A 20,227-nucleotide genomic window follows, 5' to 3' on the forward strand; every position below is an offset into this window, starting at 1 on the left:
TCTGCCTCTAAAAGGTCCCCGCCTTGAAATTCCATGGAGCATTGCTGTCCTCTGCATGCTTGTCACCTGGTCACCTTCAGTCAGAAGTAACCAGGCAAGTCCCAGCAACCACAATGGAGAGCCCTACCTAGGCCCAACTGAACGGCTTTGCATTTTTTTGGTGTACTATTTTGTTTTCTAGGAAAATATGTGATATCTGATAGTTTACTCCCCCAGCAGTTGGATCCAGGTTTTAAATTCCCGATTTTCTTGTGAGATGGTATCATTTTCTGTTTTTCTATGTGATTTCAGGTTACATGCCCTCCGCACCCTCGAAATTATTTCCAGCACCTTTTCTGATGATAACCATTTTACTGATAAGAACCATGTTTTATTGTTTCTTTGTTGCCATGACATTCAGGACCGTGTTTTTGAATAATTAATAAAATTGGAAACGGGGCCTGGTTACTGCCCTAAACAAACCCACTGCCATTGACTAGACTTTGACTCCTGATGGCCCTGTGCAGGCTCTCCGAAGCCATAAAGCTCTGCCGAGCAGACAGCCTCATCTTGCTCCTTTGATGTAGCTGGGGTGCTTTGGACTGTGGACCTTGTGGTTACCAGCTGAACGCCTGACCCACAGTGCCACCATAGCAGCCCATGGAGAGTGACCTCCACCTCAGACCGCCGTGCCATTTCTTTGCCCACACTCGGCCCTCCGTGCAGCCCCAGCTGAAGGTCTGTCCTTTAACCGTGCTTTTACGACGCCACCCCAGCAGCTTCTTTCTTCCTTTGAACCAAATTGATTCTCCCAGAAGCCCACAGGCACACTGACGGTTATACCGGGTATCCAACCACCATTGCAACATGTGAAAAAGATCATATACATTCTATACATTTCCTTAGGAGCCCTGGCGGTGTAGTGGTGACACAGGGGGATGCTAACTGCAGAGTCAGCAGTTTGAAACCAGCAACCTCTCTGTGAGAGAAAGATTTACAGTCTTGGAAACTCACAAGGGCAGTTCTACCCTGTCCCGTAGGGTCGCTATGAGTTGGCATCGACTTGATGGCTTGATGGCTGTTTGCGGTTTTATTGCTTTGGTTATTCATTTGCTTATAATGAGTAAAGATCATACAGCTTCAAGCACACCTACTAGGCTCAATGGATTGCTTTCTTCTTCCTGAAGCTTCACGAATCTGTGTTGGTCGTGTCTGTTGCTATTTATCGGAAGTTGTGGTGGTGTATAAATGCCTTCCCCTAATAGAAATTTGGGAGAGAGAAGACTGGCCAATATTTATTAACAAACTTTCCCACAAGATAAACAATCTACCGAGCAAAACTTAAGTGCAAAGATCCCTTAATATTGGAGAACTGGGGACTGGCCCAACACTTTTCTCTCCCATGTATGGTAGTGATTAATTCTATCGTTGTTAAAAGGTGTCTAGATTTGTGCCGAATCTAAATGCCTGACACCAGACTGCCATGCTTTAAAATGAACCAACCAACCCTGTCACCTATGGTTCTGGGAGGATGGCTGGCCTGCGTGGTGTAGGGTATCACCTGTCATCTTCAAAGAAAAGAAAGAGAGCCTGGTGAGATTCTGTCACTGTGCTGGGACGCAGGTGCGGGATCCTTCTGATTCTCGATGCGTGGAGTGGACTGGCTGTGTCCCAATGCCCAGGCAAGGCAACTGGTTGTTCAGGGGGCGTCAAAAAATTCACAGAAAAAGGCATGCTCTCCGAGTTTCATTTGTTCCGCCTACTCTTTGAGGCTCAAGGAGCCCCGCTGGCATAGTGCCTCCCTCATTGGTCTGCTAACCTCAGAAGTCAGCCATTCCATCCCACCAACTGCTCTTCAGAAGGGCCGGTCAAGCTTGACCACCTTGGCCACCCGGAGGAGCAGTTCTGCTCTGGCCCGTAGGATCACTAGCGTGGCACTCAGCTGGGTGGCAGTGAATTGGATCTGTCTTTCTTTGGGGGCCCCTATCTTGTGAGGGCATACATTTCAGCTGGCCCTCTAAGTTCACCCTCGCTCTTGAATTCCTCCAAAGCTCCTGGGCCAGGTGCCATCTTTTGCAGGTGTTTTCTCGCACCTACCCCGCTTTCTGCATCTGTTCATTTCCTTCCTTGGGAACTAGCAACTCCCTCCCTTTCCCGAAGAAGCAGCTTTAGAAGGAGTCTGTGTCACGGTGAGCTTTTTTTTTTGTTGTTGTTGTTGCGGCAAAACTTATTACAGATCATTAACCTAATCTCCCTGCTGGAGGAGAACGTGCATTTAGCATGAAGTGACTGTGAAGTGGATTTTCCCATAACCCTAACTTCAAGAGGCCTTATAGGCGTCCTGGGTTGACAGTGTGGCTGCTAACCACGAGGTCAGCAGTTTGAGCCTATCAGATGTTCTGGGGTGGGTTGGGGGGTGTTGTGGGAGGAAGATGAGGCCGTCTACTCCCATAGAGGCGTATGGACCCTGTAGGAGCCCAGTGAGTCTGAATTCACTCCCCGGCAGCAGGCTGTGGTGAAGATTTGTACTTTAAGAGCCCTGGTGTTCAAGTAACTCAGCACTCTCCTGCCAGCAGACAGTGGGGGTGCTTCTAACCTACCATCCACTCCATGGGAGAAAGATGGGGCTGTCTGCTCCCCTCAAGATTTACAGCCTTGGGAAACCCACTGACAGTTCTGATCGGCCCTGTTAGAGTGCCATGAATCAGAATCGGATCTAAATTTTTGTTTTTTAAATGCATAGTGACCTTTTGTTTCCACCTACAGTAAGATAATATCAGCTCACTGATTTCTCTGCCCATTTTTTTTAAAATTAAGAAATGCCCCACTGTTAGCTCATGATGCCCTGTCAGCTGACTTTGGGGTAACTTGTGATGTTTCCTTCCATACTCCCTCCATCTGTGTCCGAGCATCCCTCTCAGTCTAGGCTGTTTTTGCCCCCACTGAGCATTTTCGTTCAGCCTGAACCTGGGGGCTGCCCACCATGGGCCACCGGCGGGGCTCTGTGGGGCAAAGCCTGTGGCGAACGCTTTCCCTCCTGCTGTCCATCTCTTGTAACTTCTGTCTGATTGACTTTTGAAGTCTTCACCCAGTATCGCACTGGAGGCGTACATCATCAAGGCGGCGGGCTTCACTGGGATGACCTGCTCCGTCTTCCAGAAGGTGACAACCCCGGACCGCACGGGCCTCGCGGACTACGGCCGCCGGGATCCGGATGGGAGCCTGGATAAGCAGCTGAGCTTCAAGTGCAACGTCTCAAACACCTTCTCCAGCCTGGCGCTCAAGGTTTGCCGTCCTTCCCCCTCACCTTTGAACCTTTGCAGTTGGGATGGACCGTGCAGGATGGTCGGCTTCTGCCCAGAAGCAGCCTCCTGAAAAGATTGGGTTTATTGTGTTTGCTTCATTAAAAAAAAAAAAATCATTTGGGCCAGGGAGAGCCTACTTTTAAGACTTTTATTTGAAAGAAAGAGAAAGAAAGGAAGGAAGAAAGAAAAGGCGTCCTAGTGGCATCATAGGTGGCTTAGGTGACCACAAGGTCAGCGGTTGGGACCCACCAGCTACTCTGTGGAAGAAAGATGAGGCTCTGAGTGCCCTTAAAGAGTGAACAGCTTTGGAAACCCCTGTACAAGGGCAGTTCTACCGGGTCCCCGTGAGTCATAGTTGATACAATGCCAAGGAAGGTGTTTTTTAATAAACAAAAGAAACCGTAACGATCCTATTTTATGAGAGCAGGGAAATCATTATGTTGTTACCTGCTGGAAGACATGGGGATGGAAGGTGGGTATGTTTTTTAAGAATTTCATAGAAAAATGGACATGAAAAGGCCGTGGAATTGTTCCCCGAACTTTGAGCAGCTCCTGTGTTCTTTGATACGTGAGGTGGGTTTCTTTGCTTCTGATCTGGGGAGAAGGGACAGTGTGACTGGCTCCTGTCACCCGAGGACCCCGAGGATGGGTGCCTGGCCGGGCATGTGCTACGAATCAGCCTTTGTAATTGGACCCACTGTGTGTGCTCCAAGACTTCCCGGCACTCGCTCCTCACTGCCACTCACAGAGACCCAGTAGAAGTGTCCCTGTGGGTTTTATGAGACTGTAACTCTGTAAGGGAGTCGGAAGCCTCATCTTTGTCCCAAGGTGCGGCCGGTAGTTTTGAAGCACTGACCTTGCAGTTAGCAGCCGAATGCATAACCACCGCCCAACCAGGACTCCGTAGACACGATGGTAAAGAAATGCAAATGCACAGATCTTTTTAAAACATGCTGTATTACTGTTAGTAAAACAAAATAAACTCCCCCAAGTTAGGGGTTTAGAAGTGCTTATTAAATAATATTGTAGTAAACACGGGTGAGGGGCCTTTTTCTGCCTAAGACCATTTGGTAACTTTTACCATCATTGGAGGGCCACACTGGACAGTCATTCATTTAACTCACCCCTAGTGCAATGGCTGGGATGGCTCCGCTCTGCTGGGGCACGTGACATGAGTTGGTCATGATGATTTTGCTAGCCTTATTTGGTGTGAGGGCAGGACGTTTGCCACCCCATCCTAAAGCAAGTGCCATTTCCCCATGTGCACAGGGTGGGCTGTGTGAGTGTGTATATTCCTTGCGGTTTTCAATCACCCGCCCCTTCGGTGCTTCTGGCCTTGTCCCCTAAGTAACTCAGGAATTTGCATCATTTTAATAACAGCTGTGTGCTTTACCATGGAGAGCTCTGTTCGCATGTGAGTTACATGCTGAGCTGCTAACCATGAAGTCAGCAGTTCAAAGCCACCAGCTGCTCTGCAGGAGCAAGAGGAGACTGGCTGTGCCTGTAAAGATTTAGAGTTTTGGGAACCAAGAGGGACAGGGCTACTGCATTATCCACGGTCGCTGAGGTGAAATCAACTCAGTGGCAGTGATTTATTATTATTGTTACTTTTAATGGGTAATCGTGGATCCCACCCGTGCTATGTGGCCTGGATACTCCGAGGGTGCTGAATCAAGAGCGAAAGAACAGACAACCGAAGGACGGATGCCTTTGTCCTCTTTTAGACTGGTGACTGCCATGCGGAGAGCCGATTTGTAAAGTATAGAAATAGTCCAGTGTCGCCCACTGTCCCAGATGGTCTGTTCTGGGTGAAAATGTCGCATGGGCCTGTTTTAATACCATATAATCAGCGGGCAATGGGCAAGATGATTCTGTTTCTCGTGGCTGTGATGGAAGACTGTGATAACTCTGCTCTCAGGGTTGTAGGCCAGCTCAGCTCTTCTTATTGTCTTTTGTAAAAAGAATTTCACTGCAGAAGGTGTAGAATCACCCCCCTCGCCCCCACGCACACACACACATGCCGGTGAGAGAGACAGGTGTGTCTGAGGGCTGCTTCAGATGGATGAACCTCTCTGTCCTAGATGATCGGCTCGGGCAGATTGGGATTAAAAATGATGACACCCCCGCCTTCCATCAACTTCACCATCTACCCCCTCCAGGCAAGGAAAGTTTCTTACCTGTGGAAAGCAGCAAACTTTAAATGGATTCGCTCAGATCTGTCAGGTTCCTATCGGTCCATCGCTATGAGACACAGCGCCCTGTAGCTGGAGAGCCAGTAGATCAGACCCGATTGCTCACACCCGTGACATGGATACAAAGAGAGTGACAAGAAGCCCCCCCCCCCCCCGTCATCGGCAGAGCGACAACACTGTGGGGCATTATCTGTGTCTCGGGGTGGCTGCATTCCGCTTTTGATTCTGGGGACAATGTTTACTCTCCCTGGTATGCTTTTAAAAAAATTCCCTTGAATACATAGTTAGACAACTTAAATGCCTGCTGGGTAATGATACCGAAGCTATGGTGGCATATGAAGTGAGACCTGTCAGAAGGCAGATGTGGGTTAGCAGGGAGGGACCCTGTTCCATGTGCTTCTTGGACTTGACTCTCCGACTCTTGCCCCCGTCCCCACATCCCAGTTTGGACTCGGCATCTCGCCACCGAACCATTTGTCACTTCCCAGGTCTTCTCTGTGTCGCTGGGCGATTCCTTAAGTTCCATACCTCAAATACTGCGGAATGTGGCCCAGGGGCTGCAGTGGGCGAGCAGGCTCGATTCCCAGCCAGGGCAGCAGCTCCTGTGCAGCCCCGTCTCCTCTGTCAGTCCAGGTGAGCTTGTTTGCTAGGCTGCCGCCCAGGTTTTAGCAGCATCCCCACAATGAACAAAGGAGAAAAGGCCTGGCAGTCAACTTCTAATGACCCGCCAGTGAGCACCTTGTGGATCACAGTCCTTTGCAGGGGGGCTGGTGCTGTCCCGGGCAGTGTTTTCAATGACCTGTTGAGTCACCGTGAGTGGGACAGCTCGCCACAATATCTAGGGCTATCCATCCCTTGACTTGTACCAGTACTGTGCTGCCACGGAGGAAGATGTTGAAATACCTCCTTCCTGGTTAGCAAATGTCAGCTGCCCAAGCCCTTCACCCCTTTATCCCCGGCCCGCTTGCCTTTACGCTGGGATAGGGCGACATCTCCCTACCTGTCCCCAGTGAAGGACTGGCGCTTGGCAGCATTTTAGGACTGCTGGGAGCCTTCCCCTTTGCAGAGGCTGCTTTGGTGGGCAGCCCCAGCACCCATGCCATTTCAAAGGGGCCCAGCTGGCGAACTGCAGGGTCAGCAGTTCAAATCCACCCCTCTCCCCTTGAAAGAAAGATGAAGTTGTCTCCTCCCTCCAGATGGGTTTGGTGCCATTTTTGGTGGCTAAATATTCTCTTACTCTCAGATCTATCCAGAATGGAGATTGGCCTGGCCATTTCCCCATTCACACAAAGCTGACTCCCCAGTAGCCTCATCACCTGGCTGCTCCTCCTGTCTTCTTCCCTCACCCAGCCGGGCCTGTAACAGCTGACTTGGTTCCTCCTACGAGAATGCTTTCTTCCAGGTCTCCTCACCTACTGTGCCCACTTGTCTCGCCTGTAGACACACACACACACACACACACACACACGCGCGCGCGCGCCATGGTGGTTGCATGCGCTCCTGTACTGGACTGCACATTCCGTGAAGGCAGTGAGAGTGTGGAGTCCCGGATGGATTGAGCGCTGGGCGCTGAGTCCCAGTCTGCAGGCCCGTGGAAGGCGCTGAAATTCCCTGGCTTCTGACTCTGAACACACAGTCCTAGCAGAACCAACTGAGCAAAATACTTGCCTTTCACTCTTAGGCATTTGCATAACAAAGTAGCATTTGTTTCCCATGAAGAACCAAAGGGCCTTGTAGAAAGTAGCGGGTGTTTTGCGTGTAGCTGTCAGAGAGCCAGAAAGAACTGGTTTCTTAAAGTGGAGTAGACACGGGCTTTCAAAATCAGCTCTTCTCCACGCGTCCTGCGTTCTCCCCGTGCCAGACAGCTTGGGCCGAGGCCCAGCTGGGAAGTCTTTTCAATGTTCTGCGCCTGTTGTTAGGCCTCCTATGGCCACCTTCTTTCACTTCTGGCAACCCCCCCCATCCCCCTCAGCCTCATCCCTGCCTGCTGAAATGCCTGTTAATCTCTGTGCCAGGCGCCCTTTAGAAGGCACTTTCATTTCCTGAGTCAAAACTAATCACAGCCCTCCTGTCACTCCCAGGGGACCTGTGGGCTGCCAACTGCAAGGTCAGCAGTTCGAGCCTACCAGCCTCTCTGAGGGAGAAAGGTGAGGCTGTCTGCTTCCCAAAGATTTACTACCCCAGGGGCAGGCCCAGCCTGTTCTATAGTCACTCTGAGTCAGAACGGACTGGGTGACTGTGGGCGAGTCGTGCCTCCATAGGGCTTGGCTCGCCAGTGTGGTTCCTGCATCCAGGCAGGTTTGCGCTCTGCGCCTCCGCTCCTCAGCAGTGCAGACTCCCTCCCATAACCGCTCTGAAGGCCCTCCATCAGAGGAAGGAGTCACGATAAGGTGACTGAGTGGCCGTAGAGTTGGCGTTGTAGAGAGTGGCGGCAGTGCCTGGCACGGTGCCAGCATCCTGTGTGCGTCCTGCTTGCAGGTGGTTTGTGTGTCGTTCATGGGTGTGGGGGTTGGGGGGCCGGGACCATGGCTTTCTGCGTCGTGTATCTTCAGGCTGCGCCCAGCACCCTCTGCTGAGTAAACAACCCATCAATATCATTGAATAAAATTAACAGCCAACCTTCATTAGCAGAGAAAGTCAGTTCAACAATGAATTCTCCAGGCACAGTTAATTTGTTAATTTCCAGCAGTGAGAAAATGAAGAAAAAAAAAAGGTATGCAGTTAATAACTAATTACACTCCGAAAAATAATTGGGCTCCATCATCATAACATCTCCATCTTAAAATCGAATTGCAGAGGTACGGAAGAAAACGTGGGTGCTCTAGTTTCTGGTTTCAAATCTGGGGACCCCCTAAAGCATTCAGATTTTCATGTTAGCATGGATAGGCTATATTGCACAATTAAATAATTTGAAAATCCTCCTTTATTTAATTACATCGAGGCAGGAGACTGAGTGCATCATAGGTTAACCTCTCATGGCGCTAGCATCCACTAGCCTGCTCACCATTGTCTTTCTGATGTAATCCGTATCGATGGGACGTAATCCGTATCGATGAGACCGGTGCAGGCTCAGAGCCCCGCAGGTGCAGTTGGGCCCTGTCCTGTAGCGTCGCTGGGAGTCAGCATCCACTCCATGGCAGTGCGGGTTCTTTCCCCCTTCTAGTCATATTTTTACTAGGTTTCTGAAAAACATTCGGAGCTCTTACATATATCATTACAATCCACGGGTCCCTGGCATAGTTGTACAATCTGTGCCATCATCACTTTCTTAAAATCCTTGATAGCAGCTCCCCTTCATCCCCTCCCACCCCTACCATACCAGCCCCTTAATATCATTATTACAGTGTTTTTGCCACAACTTACCCCTTCCAATGTATCCCTTCGCCTGAAACTGATGTTCATTCCCCTGGAGGGATGTTACAAAGCCATTTCGCTATCAGTTCCCCTCCCCGTTGACCCCCTCCTTTCCCCCGCCCTCCGGGAATCATTACTCCCATTCCTGTTTCTGAGGGGTTTATCTCTCTGGGATTTCGTGCACTGAAAGATGAGGTTTTCTTTTGGAGGTCGGAAGTTAGCGGATACAGTAAGACGAGCCCCATGACAACATTCACTTCCTGTGTGTTCAGACCTGGTATACATTTTTGGTATTAAAGTCAGGGCTAGCTTGAAGTTGTCTAGACCAAAGCACGATGGAATTCTGCATGATCGTTAGTAAGTCAGCTTATCTCCTCTCCCAGCAATAATGGTTTTCCACGCGGGGATGGTAATAATAGCCATCATCGTTGTCCTGGGATTCCCTTTGGGCCTCTCCGCTGTTGACGAGAAAGACTTTGTTAGTGGTGCCTTGGACTTGGTTTTGATTCCTAGCGCCCCCTGTGGCAGGAGTGGAACTGCTCTGATGGTTTGACCCTTGGAGCTGCTGGCTGGCCTGAACCGCTAATCTTTCCCTCAGCAGCTGAGCAGGCTCCTTAGGAAAACCAGTAGCTGCGTGCTACTCACGCAGGCCAGAGAGGGGAAACGGCGCCCTGCAGTGTGAACCAGCTCACGGGCTGAGAAGCTGAGTCAGGTCTGCGATTCTTAAATTTCAGACTCCATGTGCTTCAACTCGTAGGGTATGGCCTTCCAGTAATTGAAAAAAAAAGAAAAGAAACCAGAAGGATGTTTCTCAAAAGATTTTAAGAGTTTTTTTTCATAAATTGCTGTAGTTTGTGTATTTAAAAATAAGTACAAGAGGAAACCATAAACACTGTGTTCATCGTACAAGAGGAAACCATAAACGTTGTGTTCATCGTACAAGAGGAAACCATAAACGCTGTGTTCATCGCCTTCAAGCCAAGGGGCAAAAGTATACTCATAACACACATGTAACAAATAAGTTGTTCCTTGGTGATTAAAACATTAAATTCGATGTCCCAAGTTCTCTACTCAGAATCATCACCCTTTCTTTTCATTTGCTTCATGAAGGGGCTCCCCAAAGTGGGCAGAAAACATGATGGAATTTTCCTGCAAACTTTTTGGAGCCCCCTGTATCTTGTACAGCTTTAAAAACATCTATGGTCACAGACGTCGCTGAAGATGACCTCAGGGAAGCCATCATCATTGGTCGGCACTGTTGTCGATTGTGGAGGCCTGGTGGCACAGTGTGCTGGACTGTCATCTCCGGGGAGTGCCACCCGGTCTGACAGGCGTGCTGTGTGTCAGCCTTGCTTGGCCGGCCGACTTTGGGTTGTGGTTGCAGGCTGTCCTTTGTTGGGATAGGATTTGGAAGCCTCAGTAAGTGACGGCACCTCAGGTGTGTAGCGTTCAGCCCTCACGATACAGCCATGCTCCTGCACGGGCTGTGTGTCCTGGTGTGCGGTCATTGCGTGCCTGCCCTGTCTAGAATTTGTATTGCATATTTAAAACATGTTTGCTGTCGTTTAAAAAATATCAGGCTGACGTTTCAAAAGCCACTCTTGCTCTGTCATTAGCAATGCCCTCTTCAGTGTCCCTGAGTGACGCAAACAGTCGAGCCCTCAGGTGTGCCCACAGACGCGTCTGCCGAAGACTGCTGGCTCAGCTGCTGTGGGCTCGCAGCCCTGAAAGCCCCCACGGCAGTTCCCCTCTGCCCTGGACAACAGTGCTCTCTCCTTCTCCAGAGTGCTCTGTGCCCACGACAGAATTAGCTTGTGGATTGGATAGCTCTTTAGTAAACAAAACTTTTTAAGAAATCATTTTATTGGGGGCTTGTACAACTCCTGTCCCAATCCATCCATCCATCCATCCATCCATCCATCCATCCATCCATCCATCCATCCATCCATCCATTGTCTCAAGCATATTTGTACATAGGTTGCCATCATCGTTTTCAAAGCATTTTCTTTCTACTTGAGCCCTTGGTATCAGCTCCTCATCCCCCCCCCACCTTCCCCTTCCCTCCCTCCCGAAACCTTGAAAATTTACAACTTATTATTATTTTTTCATGTCTTCCACTGTCGGATGTCTCCTCCCACCCCTTTGTCTGTTGTCCATCCCCCTTTCTTCCTTCCCCTTCCCCTCCCCCTCCTGGTATGGCTACTCTCAGTATTGGTCCTGAGGAGTTTATCTGTGTTTCTAGCTCTTCTCTGTACCAGTGTGCATACTCTGGTCTAGCCAGATTTTTAAGTTAGAATTAGGGTCATGATAGTGGCGGGGGGAGGGGGGGGAAGCATTGAAGAACCAGAGGAAATCTGTATGTTTCATCGGTGCTACACTGCACCCTGACTAACCCGTCTTCTCCCCCACGACCCTTCTGCAAGGGGATGTTTTTAAAGGTCTATTTTGCCAAACTTTATCAAGCTCTGGAACTTTTAACTCATCTCTTCGGATTTTCCTTCTTGGCCGCCTCATTAGAAACTGAAGAGACTTTCATACAATTTAAAGACATTTCCTGGATGAGCACATGTATGCCTTGTTAAGGGAGAATAGAAATCTACGTGTGTTTTTTTGGAGGAGAAAATATTTCTTGTGACTTCTTGGTGACTTCACTGTAAAGTAATATTCAAACTGCACATACTCTGTCTTCCAGAATACTTTCACGCTATCAACAGATATTTCACTCCATCAACAGACCTGGCAATAAAAAAACACATCATTCTGAAGTTAAACATTGCTTAAATCACGGGATGGAATGCCATGATTGATTTTAATAAGGATCGCGTACTAACTTCAATTAATTTCATAAACATTGAGCTCTTTCTTTGCATTGCAAGTACTAGGAACTCATAACACAGGAGTCTAAAACTAAAACATGAATGAGATGGAAGAGGTCGTCTGTCTACCTTCTAAAACTGGCATACTTAGAAAGAGCTCCCTCTGAGTCAGAGAGGCTGTAGGTGTGGAGAGATGTATGCTGTGTCTGCATTTGTCCACAAGAGGGACCCACTAACTAAAAGCAGTTGATGGAAACCCCCACATCAAACCAGACCCACCGTGAGCACTATGCACCTCTGACCACGCCACCAGAAAGGACAGGGAGCTGCATCCAGAGGTTTCCACGGCTGCAGATCATCAAGGAAGCAGCCTGCCACACCTTTCTCCTGGGGCGTGGCTGGTAAAACCACAGACCAAGCTCACTGCTGTGCTCTGCGACTCACTGCTGATGGAGGGAAGTGTGGCTTTGTATTCTCTACACATTAGAGGTCTAAGCTATTATGTCAACTGGAATAATATGATTAAAAAGTTTCCCCTCGGCGAAATTCCTTTGGACTGATTGGAGAGGAGAGGCTGGGGGAGTAAGGGATAGATAGAAAGACAGGATTTTCTAGATCAGCAGTTCTCAACTTGGAGGTCCAGACCCCTTTGGGGGCTGAACGACCTTTCACAGGGGTCGCCTAAGACCATCAGAAAACACATATTTCCGATATGTCTTAGGCACCAAGCTACCGCTCCTCGATCCATCTCCAGGCGGGTCCTCCTGCATGCAGATACGCCCAGCAACGAGTACCCGCGTGAAGACTGTTACCCACGCCACACCGTGCTTCGAGACCAAATTTCATTTATTTGTCATTAGGAATAAATATATCAATATAGAATTCCATATTGTGCTTGTGATTCATCACTATGCTTTAATTATGTTCAATTTGTAACAACGAAAACATCCTGCATATCATATATTTACATAACGATTCATAACAGAAGCAGAATTACAGTGAAGAAGTAGCAATGAATATAATTTTGTGGTTGGGGTTGCATTTGGGCCCACCTACTGTATACTGTGTGTCGCTGCAAACATGACTCGTAGAACGTTCGCTGAGAGCCCCAGTCTGTTGAGGGCCACCTGCTTCAGCAGTGCATACTAGGGGGTCGTGGGGTGAAGCCACTTCTTAATCCTCTGAAATATAGTTGGCATTTCTCTTTGTTTCAGACTTCTTTCCAGTTCCGAGGAATCCTCTGCAGAGTGGTTATCCTCGGGCTGCTGACCTCCAGGTCAGCGATTCGAGACCACCCGCTGCTCTGCCAGAGACAGACAAGGCTCTCTACTCCCCTGAAGAGTGAGGGTCCCGGATCCCCCCAGAGGCAGTTCTGTCTTGTCCTGTAGGGTTGGCATCCACTGGATAGCCTTGAGGTTTCGTAAGGCTGCTTGGCAGTGTCCACAAAATGGATGAACCGTTTGAATGGTTTAATTCGGCATTTTGACAGGGAGTGTAACGTGTGTGCTTCTAAATGCTTGGATGTTTAATTAGAGGCTATGCCTACGGCCTCCTCTTGGCCCCTCCGCCTGAGCCTTACCCTCTTCTCGTTCCACGGTCTTTTCCAGAACACGGTTGTGGAGGCTTCCATCCAGCTGCCCCCCTCGCTTTTCTCACCGAAGCCAAAGAGAGAAGCCAGGGCAGCTGACGACCCCCTGTACAAGCTCCAGCTCATTGCCTTCCGCAACGGCAAGCTCTTCCCGGCCACGGGCAACTCCACGCACCTGGCCGACGACGGCAAGCGCCGGACCGTGGGCACCCCTGTGGTCCTCGCCAAACTAGGTGTGTCTGTGCTTGTCCAAACAAAGGCTGGTCACTGTCCTTCTGTCTGTCTGTCCAGAGGACCCAGGAGTGTCTGGCTTGAGACTTCCTTGCTTCTGATATAATTCTTTCTCTCCTCCCTGCAGATGGTGCCAGTGCCGACACCCAGCAGGTCCCCGTGAATGTCACCCTGCGCCGCCTCGCACACGGAGCAGACGCCGTAGCGGCCCAGTGGGACTTCGAGCTGCTCAATGGCCAGGGCGGCTGGAAGTCCGATGGGTGCCGCATCCTCCACGCAGACGAGAACGTCACCGCCATCCAGTGCTCCTCCCTGGGCAACTATGCGGTTTTAATGGTACGGTCGCGCTGCTCTGGATGCATAAACTCGTGAGCCCGCCCTTGAACCCCTGCATCTTGACGGCATGTTCTTTCCAGGAACGGTGAAGCTCAAGTGAAGACTTTAAAGAAGAGGAATGCAAACTGCTTCTTTTACGTTAGGGGGCGCTCTTTGCCGGAGTTCTGACTTAAAAGGGAAAAGGCGTTTGCTACCAAGTGGAATGGGTGCATGAGTAAGATGGGTGCTTTGTGGGTCAGGCGCCAGAGGGCTGTGGGTGTTTCAATCGTGGAGTGATCTGAGGGCCACGAAGTCCACCTCTCCCAAGCCCGGACCAGTGACTGGTTTGCCGGTAGAGGCAGTAGGTCATAAAGATGTTATTTTGCCATCTCTAGTGCTCTTTCCCTCTGCAGGTCGTGCATTTAGATGCTTCTGGAAGGAGCCCTGGTGTGGCTTGGGCTCCTCGATTGGTGGCTAACTGCAAGATCAGCAGTTGGAAGCCAGCAGCTGCTCCTAGGGGGAGAGATGCGGGGGTAAAGAGCTTCAGTCTCGGGAATCCTTGGGGGCAATTCTGCCCTGTCTTCTGGGCTCGCGTTGAGGCAGCATTGACTCCCCGGCTGGGAGCAAGGGAGCATTTTTCACACACAGGAGTGGTCTGCTTCCGTCACACACATACTGGATGATCCTTCGGCCCCTCCCCCTTTGAGGTGCAGGTGTGCTGCCCAGGAAGACCCTGGGGCAGGTACCCCATTCACATGCTTGCTCAAGACGTTTGTCCGTCCAGAGTGCCTCTGAAGAAAGGCCTGACCACCTGTTCCCAAACCCACCCAGGGAACAGTTCCACCCCGCCAGCTCAGATCCACCGAGGAGACTGCATGGGCCATCTTTCCTGGAGGCTGAGACGGGTTCTCCTCTGGATGGTAAATGCAAACTCATCCACCACCAGGAAGGAAGGAAGGAAGGCGAAAGAGCATCCATACAGCGTGCCCAGAGTGCTACCAGCCGAAGGGCATTTGGGAAGCTTCTCCGCTGGGACATGGCTCGGCCCTCCCCCACTTCCGTGCCGCAAAACGTCTGCTCTTTGTTTAATGCATGCCCGTTGGAAACATCTAGTTTTGAAATCCCTAGCTGTTCTTCTAAACGATTTAAATTAGTGTCCTTTTCTGGAAGGAATAAGCTATTCTTTTATCTCTCGTACTTTTAATCTCTCTCTTATTTTTAATGCAATACTCAATTTTTTAAAGCTAAGATACAGTGCTCAGATTTTCTTTTATTTTCAAAGGTACACCCTTGTTGTTTTTCTTAAATATAATTGCGCCATCTAGAGGCGATAAAGCGTAATGTACCTGGGCTGGTGGACCGTTACAGTCAAGTGATAATCAAGCTAACCCAAGTACAGGATGGTTACAGTTTGTTCAGTGTAAGTACCCGTGGCCAATTCTCCCCTGCCTGTAGGGTCGCTATGAGTCCGAATCAGCTCGATGCCCAAGGAGTTTGGTTTGGAAGTGAAAGTATCTCTGGAAAACTACCAATGATACTGAGTTTGACTTGCCTTGGGAGAAAGCCACCAGAGAATGAGGAGGCTGTCTGCTCCTTAGGAAGCCCCATCGCCACGAGTCAGAATTCACTCCCTGGCAGTGGGTTTGACTTTGACTCAGGGTAAAGCCAGAGTTCATGAAATCATACCTACTCTTACGCCATTAAAGGAATGGCTAAGAGAGAAGAAAAATCTTGAAAGATAGAAGTCTGTGTCTTTTTCTTGCCCCAGGCTCCTTTTGGTCATCAGTAAGGCCCCGTTTTTCACGAACACCGCCGTAGTCTATGATTTGTACCGTACGGCTCGGGTCCCATTTCGGCAGATAGTCCCCATCTGTTTGAGGATGGAGAGAGGGATTTTTGCTTGTCACTCTGGAGTACATGTTGGATCACCGTAAATCCTGCTGTTTCCAGCTGAACTGCCCTGTGGTTTCTGAGGCCACACACCTGTATGGGAGCAGAAAGCCTTCTCTCTTGAGGTTCCGCTGGGAGACTTGAACAGCTGAGCTTGTGGCTTACAGCATGATCCGGTACACTAGAGAAAGCAAATCACTCTTCACAGATGTGTCTGTGACACCGGGGACTTGACCCTTCTGTCCATCCGGCTCTTCTCTAAGAAGTCAGGACCCACTCTTGTTCGTTCCTCAGCCTCCTCGTCAGCGCAAAGGATGACCGAGCTCAACTGCTAGCCAAAAAGCTGGAGGTTCAAGTCTGCCCAGAGCATCTTGAGGGAAAGATCTGGCAGTCCACTCTTGAAGGGGCAGCCACTGAAAGACCTCCAGAGCACAGCTCTGCTGGGACCCTCAGCACGCTCACCCACCGTGAGTCGGCGTCAACTCAACGGCAGTGGGGAAACTGCCAGGATTCGTGTCTTGCAGTTTTTTAAAGACATAGTTTTTCCTTTTTTTAAAGTTTACAGAAACAAAACGAAACATCTCCTTTTCTCCCATCTACCAGAAAGGCTCCATCCGACATACGTCCAGCAAACACAGTGTCAGGCGCTTCTCACAAGCCCTTGGCTGTAAACAACCTCAGGAAGTCCAAGTACTGCTGCCAACGACCTTGGCTAACAAGCACACACCCACGCTGCCCAAGCCAGCAAGTGTTGGAATCGGGGTTGGCGTTTAGTCTGGCTTCAGAACCGGGTTTTCCCCTCGCTGCTAGATTCCCTTTCCAAAATCGCCCCATGGCAGTGGAATAGCGCTCCATCCTTCTTCACGTCTGAACATGCTATGTGCTTCTCTTCTTGTGTTTCATGATTCTGTTTTGCTTTGTTCCAGAATTGTGCTTGTACCATAGGATCTTGTACATTTTCTAGACTCTGCGGGACGGACTCTTTCAAGTGGAGTGGGTGCTCCAAAGTGCCAATGTTTTCCATTTTCCATTTAAACAATGAATTTGAAGGATGACCTCACTCACTCCTCGTGACCCCGTAGGAAGGATGAGAACAATCCCCTGGGGTGTCCGAGACCTCGATCTTCCTGGGAGCCGACGGCCTTGTGGTTCTCCCTGCAGCAACTGCTTTTAGGGATCCGCCCAGCCCTCTTGGCCCCAGGACGTTTGGAGTCTGTGGGAATTTGAGACTCTGTTCTTCAGTTCCTTCCCTCTTGATCGGGGTCTTCTATGCAGTCCTTGGCCCAACAGGCCGGTGATCCTGGCTGTTGTCCAGCTGGGCACCACCCAGCTGTTTTGGTTCCATGGCAGAGGAGGCGGCCACACAGTGTCGATCCTCCTCCTGTGGCTGATCCTCCTTCCGCGTGGGGCCAGGCCACCGGAGCTCCATTGTTAGAACTTGGATGGCTGCTTCAAGCATTTATGGCCCAGGATCGAAGCAGTGACCTAGGAAGTAGAGTCGAAGAAAGCTGTCACACAGCACCGTGACCCTAATCCTCCAAACCAGGGAACCCAACTCACAGGAGACGTTTGGTTTTGTTTGTTTATGCAGCCTCAGCAGCTACTCTTTGCGTGTTTGCCAATTCAGAGTTTTATAGGTGCCTGACTTAGACAACAGTGATAATAATCAGCTATGGAATCCCACCGTCCATGCCAGTTTTCTCCATCACTTTAACTTCTCCTTCCCAACCACCAGTTAAGTCTGCCTTCCATACATTTGCCTTTTCTTACACACTTGACTTCAGTGAGGCCGTACAGCCCTGTGCTTTGGCAAATGTAGGGATTGACTTGCCCCCGCCCCGTCTTCCAGCTCCGTCCACACTGGAGCACATGCGTCCACACTTCCTTTCCCACTGCGGTGCGTGCCGCATTTCCTTTGTCCGTCCAGCCCATGAGGGGCGGCTGGGAGATTGCGGATCCTGCTGCAGGGAATGTTGGTGCATGGCTGCCTGTCTCTTCTGCTTCCAAGTCTCGGGGTACAGTCTGTGCCTGGGAACTACTTGGTCCTGGGCTTGATGTATTTTCAGTGCTCTGAGGCACTGTCACCTGTTTTCCACAAGGCTTGTGGCTTTCTGCTCCCATCACCAGTCTTGGAAACCCACATGGAGTCTCCATCGGCCAGCGTTGATGGCAGTGAATGTGGTTTGGCTCGGTGCTGGTTGCAGTCCTACCCGCGGTGGATGACAACCCCCCAGAGTTCCACAGCAGCGCCCGTCTCTGTTATTTTCCGTTTTATTTTGCTGTCATCACGTTCATCTTACGCCGTCCTTCGGGACGTGATACGGTGTTTCCTTGTGGCTTTGACGTGCATCTCGGACGGCTAATGACGCCGAAAGCCTTTTCAAGTGTTTAGTGGCCTGTTTGGTAGGATGTCTTTTCAAGTCCGTAGCCAGTGTGCGATCTGCCGCTGCTGTGTTTTCGGCGGAGCCCTGAGTGGCACCGACAGCCCACTCTCCCGGTCACCCGATGGACCATCCCACAGGGCCCAGGCCTCCAGAGGTGCCTCAGAAGCAAGCCCTGGCAACCTCCTTCCAGAAAACCAGCTGTTGGAAAGGAACCCGGCGGAGTGGCTCTCCGCCCCTGTTTGTTCTTGTTGTTTCCGACGTGGCTCCTTCCGAAATATGTCACTGCAGCTGGGGGATGAGGTGTCCCACCCGCAGGCAAGCACATCCTGCCCCGTGAGGTTTTCTTGGCTGTCACCCCGATGGGGGGCTTTGCGCACGTGAAACCATCTTCACGCGTGGTGCAATGAGTACCCTCAAGTGCCGATGTAACCGCCTCATTGTGCCGTTTGGTTTTCAGAGTCTAAACCTCTCCTGCCTGGCCCTTGAGAGATGAGGCGTGGTGCTTGCCGTTGGAAACTTCCTCTTTGGTTTGTGTGGGCTCGGCCCAGGATGAGGAACCCGGGCCTCCCTGGTGGCAGCTGGGAGCCGAGTGCCCGCTGAAGTGGATTCTCAAACCCAGCAGAGGAAGGGTCCCGTGTGAGGGACGGTCTTCAGAACAGTTCATCAGACCTTTCTTCCTACTCTTAGCCCCATGGGAAGCCTGCCCCAGGAACAGACCTGCTGGTACTCTGGAATCGCAGTGGCGGGCAGCATGAGAGCAGCGTACGAGCCACGGCCGCGTGGCGGATGAGGGAGGGCCAGTGGGAGCCACGTCTCCACGCCAGCTCCCGTGATGTGCTGCGGTCTGGTCTATGGAATGGAAGGGGGCGTGAAAGGACGCGCACATGATTGGGGTCTGTGCTGCTCCTTCTAAAGCCTCCCCCAAAGCCCCCAATCCTCCTGAGGCAGCAGTCACAGTGAACTTCATAAGGCCGATGGCCACGTGTGGACCGTGCCCTGGAATGGCAGGAGGCCGCCGCACTCGGGACCATGCGGGTTGTGGGGGTGCAGGGCAGTGTGGTGGGAATGACCCTCTCTCCGTCCCTCTCAGGACTTGTCGGGATCTGAGCTCTACTCGCCGGCAGCTGGCCTCCTGCACCCCGTCGTCTACACGGCCGCCGTCTTCCTTCTCCTGGGCCTCCTGGCAGTCATCTTCAGTTACATATATCATCGCAGGTAAGGCGCCTCCCGGGAGAGGCAGAAAACATCCTCGCGTGGTACCGTGCTCTGCCCCAGCAGGAGGACCATGCCTTAGGATGCGCGGGTGCCGGCTTTGTTCCCGGCTGTAGGGCATCCTAGGGTGTGAATATTTCTGCGAGCAGACAGCCTCATCTTTCTCCCAAGGAGCGCTTGGTGGGTTTGAACTGCTCGCTGTTGTTGGCAGTTCAGTTTGTAACCCACAGCGCCACCCGGGCTCCCTGATATTTCCGTCTCGGACTGCATGTTTTCATAGGGCTTCTTGTCTGCTGCTAGTTTTTATTCTGGAGGTGGCGTTTCTCAGAAGGCTGTGGGGATTCAGGGAGGGGCGTGGCCTTTGTTAACTGGAGTTAAAGTTGCCGAAACTTTTACCGTATGTGAGGAAATGGGGAATATAAAGAATTTGCGAAGCAGGTTTGCACTTTACAAATGACTTTTCTGGAATGGTTTTCAGCTGGACAAAGCATTTCTTGACTTTTAGTTAAGAAGCAAAAAGGTTTTTCTTTAAAAGAATGAAGAGGAGAAAAGTGAACATTCTCTTATGAAAGGCTGGAAGGGAATGTATTGCGCACTTAGACTACTTTGCTAGAGTGGGTCTCAGGGGTCCTGGTGGCACTGCGGGTTAGGTGCTGGGCTGCTGGCTCCCAGGTTATTGGTTCAAACCCACCACTTGTTTCACAGAAGAGAGTCTGTCTGCATCCATAAACATGCAGTCTCAGAAACCCTCTGTAGGGTTGTTACAGATTGGAATCGACTCTCAGCAGTGGGTCTGCTTTGGGGCTTGGCCATCCTTCTGAGCAGAATTCCCTAGGAAGCCGAGCACACCATTCAGCCGTCACAAGACCCGCTGCTAACCAAAACCCATGATTTATGACTGAGGATTTGTTTAGTTTTAGTGCGTGCAGAATCCTGGTGGCCTAGTGCTTATGAGTTGGGC

The 20,227-nt window shown here is 50.7% G+C and overlaps 1 protein-coding gene across 2 annotated transcripts in view; it reads left to right on the forward strand.

The window, feature by feature from the left end:
- Nucleotides 1-20,227, forward strand: part of ADGRA3 (adhesion G protein-coupled receptor A3) — a 127,673-nt gene that overhangs the window by 91,129 nt on the left and 16,317 nt on the right. The window contains exons 12-15 of one of the 2 annotated variants that reach the window (XM_075544479.1): nt 3,061-3,264; nt 13,254-13,467; nt 13,593-13,801; nt 19,145-19,269. In XM_075544479.1, the coding sequence (XP_075400594.1) occupies nt 3,061-3,264; nt 13,254-13,467; nt 13,593-13,801; nt 19,145-19,269 (752 nt within the window). The remainder of the gene's footprint in view (nt 1-3,060; nt 3,265-13,253; nt 13,468-13,592; nt 13,802-19,144; nt 19,270-20,227) is intronic. The other variant, XM_075544480.1, reaches the window with a different exon arrangement.

The sequence above is a fragment of the Tenrec ecaudatus genome, chromosome 3, assembly GCF_050624435.1.
Source record: "Tenrec ecaudatus isolate mTenEca1 chromosome 3, mTenEca1.hap1, whole genome shotgun sequence".
Lineage (NCBI taxonomy): Eukaryota > Metazoa > Chordata > Mammalia > Afrosoricida > Tenrecidae > Tenrec > Tenrec ecaudatus.